This window comes from Crocodylus siamensis, chromosome 2, assembly GCF_052110815.1.
Source record: "Crocodylus siamensis isolate JL-2025a chromosome 2, ASM5211081v1, whole genome shotgun sequence".
Classification (NCBI taxonomy): Eukaryota; Metazoa; Chordata; order Crocodylia; family Crocodylidae; genus Crocodylus; species Crocodylus siamensis.
This window is the reverse complement of record NC_143396.1, coordinates 284,755,590-284,765,304: the sequence shown is the minus strand read 5'-3', so window position 1 is coordinate 284,765,304 and position 9,715 is coordinate 284,755,590. Positions and strand designations below refer to the sequence as shown.

Here is a 9,715-nt window from a genome sequence, read left to right as displayed (position 1 = left end):
TCTCGCCGCCCTAGTCTCGGCGCCCTTGGGCCGGCTCGCTCTCGCCGCCCTAGTCTCGGCGCCCTTGGGCCGGCTCAGTCCCTCTGCCCGGATCTCGGGTCTCTCGCCGCCCTAGTCCTAGCTCTACCGCCGTCTTAGTCTCGGCGCCCTTAGGCCGGCGCTATCACCGTCCTAGTCCCAGCGCCCTTGGTTGGCTAGCTAGGCTGCTCTCGCCGCGCTAGCCTTAGCTCTATCGCCGCCCTAGTCTCGGCGCCCTTGGGCCGGCGCTATGGCCACCCTAGTCTCGGCGCCCTTGGGCCGGCTCGCTAGGCCTGGCGCGCTAGCCTTAGCTCTATTGCCGCCCTAGTCTCGGCGCCCTTGGGCCGGCGCTATCGCCGCCCTAGTCTCGGCGCCCTTGGGTGGCTAGCTAGGCCTGGCTATTCGGCCCCTCTCTGGGGCCTTGCCCCTCAGGGGCCCCTACCGCGCTCCCTGCGCTTCGCCCCTTTGGGCTTCCCCACTCTGGGGCCAACACGCCGCGCGCCTCGCGCCCTGTCTCTGCCCTGCTCCGGGGCCTTGCCCTCTCTAGGGCTGACTCCACGCCTCTTGCGCCCTGTCTCTGCCCCGCTCCGGGGCTTTGCCCTCTCTAGGGCTGACTCCGCGCCTCTTGCGCTCTGTCGCTACCCCGCTCCGGGGCTAAACACCGCCCTTATGGGCCGGGGTCTGTACCCCGCACACTGCGCCTCCCTGGCGCAATATAATGCCCAGCAGCACCGACACTAGTGCCCCTGGCACTGTGCCCCAACTGGGCACTGGGAACCCCCAAGCTGTTGGGGAAGCTCCCCTTGAGGCCTCCTCGCTCCCCTACAGCCTCACCCGGTCCTCCGGTGTAAACTGTAACGTAATACTCCAGCCATCTGGCTATAACATAAATAGAAGCTCCACACGCCTAACAACTCCAAGCCCCACCAGGGCTTTCAATCCTACCTCCAGTCAGGGCGATCTTGTTCCCTGCATCATTGCAGCCGGTTAGTGTGGTAAAGCAGCAACCACTAACGCAGGCCACTCAGCTCAGCCGCAGAGCTCCTGCTCCTGCAGCAGCCAGAAGGGACTGTGTGTCCAGCTCCGGCCTCAGCTAGTTATAAAGGCCAGGCCCTGCCCTCTTCCGGCCATGTGACCACCTGGTTGTCCTGGCAACCAGGCACCTGAGCTGCCTGGGTGATTGACAACTCTGCCAATCACCCTCACAATCACGGGGCACCTCTGTGACTCCGTGACACCTTTCCTCCGAGATGAGATAGACATTGCTTGTGTTTCCAGGATTGCTCCCTTGAGGAGCAACCACTTATCCTGAACTCCCCTCCCCTTCAGATCATGGTCCCTTAGGGCCTCACCAACAAGTCTCCTGAGCTTGTCAAAGCTTGTCAAAGTTCTTAGTATCCAGTCTCAGCCTTGCTTATAATTTAATGATGCACCTTAAATCAAGGACCTAGGTGTATGCAAAACTGGCAGGTGCTCTACCTCCAACGAAGGTGAAATCCTGGTGTGTCCTGAATGGCTTTTTATCCCCCTTTGTAGTCATCCACCATATTTCACCACAGACACACACACAAACACCCCCCCTCTACATCAGCTTGTGGAAATAAAAACACCCTCTGGCAAGCCCTGAAGATGAACAGATCAAAAATAACCTTCTCGAGTGCAGACAGCCCCCCCACACCTTCCAGGTACTTTGTTTTTCAGGTGACTGGTACCTAAGTGCATTTATACCTTTGATGATCTGGGCTGGAGTGTTTTGAATTCCAGTGGGACTCATTGCTTTGATCGTCAATGGAAGTGAAGTGAAAATCCCAGTAGGCATCTACCATTTCCAACCAGGACTGGGGAAAGCCTAGCTGAGAACTGGAGGCCCTTTCTGAAGAGTGGTCTACCCCCAGTCCCCTCCAGCCCACAAGAGAAGCAGCTGACAAGACCAACTGATCACTGCATGGGGCAGGAGGGCACAGAGAATGAAGGGACATTTCCTGGAGGAAGATCCAAGGTGATTTAGGGATGAATAGGTCAAGATGAGGCTGAAGCGATGAGAAAGCGTGTTTTAATGTATAAGTATGGATGTTAACAATACAACCGGCCTGTCTGAAGCTCAGCGCGGCCTGCCTACTGGTACAGAAAGGACTTTATTTTCTACCACATCATTTGAGATCTAGCTTGTGGCCATGGTGTGTTCCAGTACCTAGGGGCTCCTGCAAACCTAACTCATGCCATCCAGAAACCTGAAAAACCAAACTGCCTTTGCTGGGCACCTTTGCCTGCTAGGCACTGCTTTTTGCTCATAAGCCTTGAGTCCTACGATCTGAAGCTGAGATAATGTTATTAGAGCCGGAACTGAGAGAGACAAGGAATTATCCTGGGAAAGCCGGCAATGACAAAAAAAAGTCAGCTGCATCTCTGAAGTACGTTTTGGCCCTTCCTCACTCCTAAGGCACCTCAGCAATAATCTGGATCCTTCCCTTGTGGTAGTGAATCAAACAACATGTTCTAGCACGAGTCATTTCCCTCTTTCTTCTGGGCCCAATCCAGGCCAGTCAGGTAGACCAGTCCAGCAGCTCTGCTGGCTGATGTGAAGGCAGGTTCTACTGACCGCTGGGTAAGGAAGCCCTCACCAGCGTCCTTCAGCTCTCAGCGGCCACTGGCATCTTGCTAGTGAACGCTGCTTCAGCTCTGCACAAAAGGTTCAAAGAGGAAAAGCCATCATTTAACCGTAACAGAAGCCCTAGCGCTTCATTGTGAACTCATACTACACATCCCACTCTCACTTGCTTTCTCCAGGCACTGCTTCCCAACCAGGCCACACTTCTGTTTGGTCAGGGTGACCCTGTGCTCCTGACCCATTTCTTACTACTCTTTTGTCCCTTGCTTACCTGACAGAGATAATAGCATTTTATTACTTCAGCCCTAGATTCAAAGCAGGATGGCTTCTGAGTATATAGATTCATAGCTTCATAGATGTTAGGGTCAGAAGGGACCTCAGTTGCATCTGACCCCCTGCTCTGGCCAGGAAAGAGCTCTGGGGCAGACAACCCCAGCCAGGTGCTTGTCCAGTCTCCTCTTGAAGACCTCAGGGTACAGGAGAGCACCACTTCCCTTGGGAGCCTGTTCCAGATTCTGGCAACCCTTATTGTGAAGAAGTTCTTCCTAATGATCTAGCAACACAACTTTTCAATGAAATGCAGAGAAGAATGCAGGAGAATCTATGCCAGTGGTTAGGGTGCCTGGCCTGACTTTCCCCATATCCTGAGATATGCCCTGGAGATCCCAGGAGAACATCTCTGTAAGCAGGGAAAACTGGGTAGGCATCCGCAGGGCTTGAGGGGCATGATCCTGCCTGGGAATTCCTGGAGTGAGTAAAACTGGGTCTCTAAAGCCCCCAGAGCACCTACCTGGGGTGGCTGGAGAGCACAGGCAGGTCCAAGCTGCCAGCACTCTCACATATAAAGCAAACAGCCATGTGCCACTAAATAGTGGTACAAATTGATACCACCTTTGCCACAGCCACTGTCTGTGGTACATCAAGAGTCATGCATGTCTGTTTGCTTGGCCTCTGAGCCATCATCAATTTTTTATTGTGGTACAAAGACAGTGTCTGTTTCCACCCTTAGCTGTTCATATTTTCCCCTATAATAGAAAAGTATATTTAATTCTTCTCTTGAACTGGGCAATTACAAAGAATGAAACTAAAATCAAAACACACCCTCCCCCGACATCCTTCATTTGTTGCTTTCTATGTATTTTTCAGCTGAATCAATATGTGCTTTCCTGCCAGCTACCCCAAGACTCATGCTGGCTGGAAGATAATGCTAAAAATAGCCTAGTAGACAAGTGGTGCTCAGCCTCCAGCCCACAGGCCAGATCCATCCCACAGAGCCATGTCATCTGGCTCATGGGGCTCCTCATGGGTTCACAGATTTGGTGCTGGGGGGAATAGTGGCAAACTAAATTGCCACTACCCTGCTGTCAAATTTGCATACCTGTGAGGAGCCCTATGACTCCTACATGCTAGATTGCTAGGGGGCCAGTGTGTGGGGGTCACTCTGTGGCCCGATCCAACAAGCAGGGTTGGGCCAGAGTGCAGGGTTGGACCAGCACATGGCTGGATCCAGTGCACGGGCTCAGGCCAATGTGCCACTCATTTGTCCCACAGAGCTGAAAGGATGAGTCTAGACATATATAGAAGTGTCTTTGTGTAACGTCATAGGTATAAAATAGGATTACATATCCTACATACTACATATATTACATACAATTCACTGTATCTGTCTATCCATCTATCTACCATCATCTGATCTATATCTATTCTATTATATATCTTACATATATTATATATATCCTAAATAGTATATGTATATGATAGGATTACATGTAGATATATGTAATATGTAGGCTATATAATATAATATCTATCTATTTGTATACAAATAGATATATATAGATCTATATATATAATATAAATATAGATAGATGGATAGATAGATAGACAGACAGATAAAATTAATTGCAATACTAAACACCAGAAAAATGGAGAAATATAAGTTACTGTTAGAAGGCTGTGCATTCTGCTTCACCCAAATCCTGCAGTGATGACTCAGACTCAGTACCACTAACTTCTGCCAATTTACAAGAGGATTTTCCTCTAATGGAATACTTGGATACTGTCCTTCTTTATGCAGAACCTGCACTGATGTGTAGAAAGAGTTTGGCCTGAGAAAGGGACTGAATGAGGAATGTGGGGTGAACGTTTGGAAGTGTGGAAAAGGTTTGTAAGGTGGGCCAGCCAGGCTATGGTTAGTATGGGAATCCCCAGAGACTGGAAAAGGAAAATTGCTGAACAGAAAGATAGTCTTTCCTAGGACCAAATTCTACTCTGTGGATATGTCCACCCATGCACATTTACTGCACAGTAACCTAAATTACTGCACAGGATGGGTACACATCTACACATGCACATTTACTGTGCAGTAACTGTGGTGACTTATACCAACTTGGGTGTAAATTAACTCCTGATTAGTTACTGCACAAGAATGCACGTGTAGATGCTTACTGCGCAGTAGCACTGTGTGTGTAGACTGATTTAGGACTAAGTTTAGTCCCAAGTCAGACCGCACACAATGTTAATGCACTTTAACACCTGCACATGTAGCCACCGGCCTATTTCCATGTACTGTGTAGTAACTTACTGCACAGTAAATTTACTGTGACATAAGTGCACATGTAGACTGCTCAGTGTTACCCTCCAGCAAGCTCAGGGAAGTCTGAGTAATCCCAGATATGCTCTCAGGGCACCTCTGAACATGCATAGGGTAGAGGTAGCTGAGATGGTTTGAAATGAGCCAGCTGATATATTAGAAGCAGTCGAAACACAGCAGCATGGAGCTTCACGCAGGGTAATTTACCTTGTCAGAGAAAACTGCTTCCCATACCTGAGCTCACTCAGCTCAAGCTAACTCGACTTGCAGTGGAGACGCACCCTTGGATGCAGAGCTATATAGCCAGGGTCACTGGAGTGAAGGAGTCTGGCTTTTCACATGCAGCACAGCACCACTCCAGGTCTTCACCAGCCTTTCTTTTCTTTTTCAATTACAGGTTGCATCTTCTAAGCTCCTTGAAGTTTCCTCTAGTACTTCAGGGACAAATGGCCTTTATCAGAGCACAGATTCTACAAAGCAGCCAGGCAGAGAAGCAAAGGAAAAGCTCCTCAGGTTGATCACTTGGGAGCCAAGCACGAGCCTTTAGTAAAAGTGTTTTACGGCATGAATAGTTAAGGTGAGGAAAAGGAAAACTTTCCAAAAGCCTGATTTTTTTATTTGGTATTACTTTCCCAGACTGTCCTGGATCTGTTTAATATTCAATAGCAGCCAGTCTCTCATCCCCTCTAGGGAGTGACTATGTCCGGTCAATGTTTAACTGGCCTCACCAAATCTGGACTTAGAAAGGAAGGGCTTGTGGAGGAATATCCAAGGTAACCAGCCACTCGGGCTGCAACGTGTGTGGTGTTGGTTCAGGTAAGATGCCCTAGAAAGAGCCTAGAGGCTTTGCAAACATGGGTGCAGCATGAAAGCCACGGATCAGTGTTGAGGCCAAGTTCAAGGACGACTGCAGGGAAACAGTTTCTTCCACCAAATGCTGTAACTCAGTAAAATGGGCCTGAGCCACTCCAAGACACGCCCCAAGGTGACAAAAGTGGCACCGGTGCAAACCAAAGAAGCTGTGCCAGCCTCCCCTTGCTCTGCGACCCTGTCTCGATTTCCCGGCGTTCTGGAAGAGAGGAGCTTGGGTTCATACGCAGCCATGGAGGAGAGAAGCCCCATGTTTCAAAGACAGCTCCCGCCTCTGAGAGAAACGTGGTATGGGCGATGCTCCACAGGTGAGTTGGCCAGGGTCGAGTGGATTGACCGATCTTCTGTACTCGGTGTTGGACCACTTCCCACTGCCAAAATCAAAGGTGGCTCTGAAGAGAGAGGCTGAGTTTTGCCTAAAAGCCAATGGTAGAAGGTGTTGCTAGATAGACCTGGGTGTGTGCAATTGTGCTGTTCCGTGAGCATGCCTGTTTCTTCCACTTCCTGAATATTGCTGTGTTTTGGGTTTGTTTTAGAGACGTGCCTCATATCTGAACAGCCCAGATCAGATATCTCAACTTGCTCCTGTGAGCTATCTTGATGCACCAAATAGTCCCGTTCACCTTGACTTCAGTGGGACGAGCTATGCAAATTGCAGAAGGGGGCCTGAAGTATCTTCCGACAGCAAGCCTTTAACACAGACCCATACATCTGTATTGTGTGTGGCTGTGCATCATAGCACGATCCACATATATCCTGAAATAACAATGTTAATTAACATCAGGGTTTGGGGCAAGATCCTCATTAGTGTAAGACAGAGTAACGATGAGTAATCAGCCACGGCAGATCTCAAAGCACTTGACAAAGGAAGTGAGGGTCATTAGGGGGCTAAGCTGATTTACACTGGCTAAGGAGCAACTCATGGTGTGCAACACAATGGAGCAAAACTGGGAGCATTGCCTTGCATAATTAAATAATACACCGTACAGTGGCCTCACCGTGACACACAGCATGAGAAAGGAGAGGGAACTCTTATGGGTTTCTTATGGGAATTACTTACCCCTGGAAGAATAATTCAGATGAAACAGAGCTCCCAGGAGCTGGTTTCTAAAAGTGAGTTGCAGAGATTCAACTAAAAATATTAACCATCACTGGTTTAACTTGGCTTGGGAGTTGGACATTTCTCCTTCCCATCTTCCATACAGATCACTACCTTACCATGAAAATAAATATGTCCCCTACCTCCTGAATTCAGGAGCAGCAGGGTCTGGACTGAATACAGATTAGCTCTGGATATACAGCCTGACATTTAGAGTGCTTTATGACAGTAGCGCACTTAAATAAACATTCCAGTTTAGCGAGATGATAAGCACTGGGGTTTTATTGAGCGTAGTTTTTAAAAAATCGTCTCCGTAAATGTCATTTGTTATTACCAGTGCTGTTTTTCAAATAAGAAGAGAAGGGAGGCACACTTGAATGATGAATTAGCCCGAGCCACATCTAAATAAGTGCATGCTAGTTACAGAGAAGGTCTTATTTAGTGTGTGGGGGTGTGTTTGAGCGTGGGCTAAATTTGACTTTCTGTGACGCAGCAAAGTATGTTAACGTGAAAGAACTAGGAGGGGAAAGTCTCAGAGATTTCCTAAATATGGGTCTCCAATTTTCTTGAAGCAAAATCCTTGAGTTATAGCTCTACATAGGAAGCCAAACTGAGATTTGGGGTTTTTGTGTTCAGTATTGTCTGAACATGTAGGCACGATCCCTTTTCTAAGCAGCTCACACACTAAATAGACTTAGGTGGTAAGTGCTCTGGTGCCTATGCTTTGCTTTTTTCTCCTGTGTTGGTACAGTGCCTAGCACAAGGGGGGCTGCCTGTGAGCAGGGCTCCTAGCAGTTATAGGAGTACAAATAAATAATAATAGAGGAGGGATAAAGACTTAAGTTTCTCCAAGGTCAGATCAATGGTAGAACTGGGACAGAACCCACATCGCCTGAGCCCCAGCCCATGCCTCTGCACTGCAGTTATGCTGTGCGTAATATTTTAATAAGTAAAATATAAAACAGCAGTTTATTAATTATCAGATAGGGTTTGGGTGCCAGCTTGCCCGGCAGAGTTAAGAACAGAGTACCAATTTTTCATTTGTAAGAGGGCTTTTTTGGGGTGTGCTTACTAACAGCTAATCAGTCTCTCTTGGAAGTCAGCTGTTTTAGAATTGCTAACTAAAACTTATTAAGATCAGCAAATGCATTTACTTCCTCGTTTGTTGAATAGTTGTTAGAGCTTAATCCCATATTCAGTAGTTAATCATTGTATGCACGTCCAGCAGAGCTAAGTGAATCATTTATCAAATAAATTTAAGCCTCTTTCCCTGTCACATAAGACCTGTGAGCAGATCACAGATTCCTCAGATGGATTTGTTATTCATACATGAACAATACATCTTCTTTAGACCTAATGTTCCTAAGAAATGTCTACGACCGCTCCCTGGAGAACTGGCTTTTTCAAGGCTGATTTCATTCCTACTGAAACAATAGAATGACTTTGATAGGAATTGGATAGAGACCTTGGCTAACTGTGATTGGTCAAGAGGATTACATGGCTTTGTTTCTGTTCCCCAAATGAGTGGAGAAGTCCTTCTAGCATAGATATTTGAATATGACTACTTAAGTGTTGCTTCCATCGTGAAATAGGGTGAATAGAGTTTTCCACATTCACTTGCAGCACTAAAAGATGAGGGGAGCAGCGCCTGTGTGAGAAGCACTTACACACAATGAATGCAAATATTGGCTGCATTCACTGAAAAATGTGAGCAGATATTTAGAGACTATGCTCAGCCTGCTGTAGTGTCCAGTGCAGGTGGTTTTTTCCCCACGTGCTGTGGGATTTTGGGAGGCTAGGCTGTGGTAGGTCAGGTAGAAGTGTAACTAGAAGATCATGAAGCTTTTACTTAGTATGACCAAAATGTTAATGATCAATATGATATTGAATTCAAGCTGTTTTACTCAAGCTTCTTTTCCTTTTCTGTTCCCTTAAGTGCCGAGGCCCATTGCCTTCGACATCATGCCGGAAAAGGGAGAAACCAGTATAATTAAACAGCATCCCCCTCGAAGACCTCAAGTAAGATGAATTTTAAAGGCTTCCTAAGGAAATGCTTGGATGTAATGGTAACCTCCCATTTTAACTGTAAACATATGAAGGGGGTATATTGAGTTTCAACTGTGTTCACACATAGGAAAGACATCAGAATGTAGTATTGTTGGCAAGATAATATCCCAGAGATGCATTGGCCTTTACTTCTTGGGGGGTAGACATATGAACAACCTACTGTTGGCACTGGATTTATGACCTACAGACCTTGTTCTGGGTGGACCCAAAACCCGCAGACTGATCACAACCTTTCCATTCAATAATAGGCAAATTTTATTGATACACAGTGGTAGCAGATAAGAATAATGCAAGCACTTCTATACCTACCAGTCCTAGAGCTGCATAGAGTCAAGGTACGTCTGGCCAGTACATGAGCTTCGCTTTGAGGTTATCTCTTCAATGTCAGATGTCAACAGCTTGGAGGTTGGAGGTTGAGGCCTACCTGCCTCAGTGGGGTGGGTGAGATGGGTTGGTGGTA

At 47.4% G+C, this 9,715-nt stretch overlaps 1 protein-coding gene across 1 annotated transcript in view; it reads left to right on the top strand.

Annotated features, from left to right (window-relative positions):
* The first annotated feature begins 6,011 nt into the window (after positions 1-6,011).
* CCDC198 (coiled-coil domain containing 198) overlaps positions 6,012-9,715 on the top strand; it is a 36,229-nt gene continuing 32,525 nt past the window's right edge. Inside the window, exons 1-2 of the mRNA XM_090034271.1 lie at positions 6,012-6,397; positions 9,125-9,207. Of these exons, the coding sequence (XP_089890397.1) occupies positions 6,172-6,397; positions 9,125-9,207 (309 nt within the window). The 5' untranslated portion in view covers positions 6,012-6,171. The remainder of the gene's footprint in view (positions 6,398-9,124; positions 9,208-9,715) is intronic.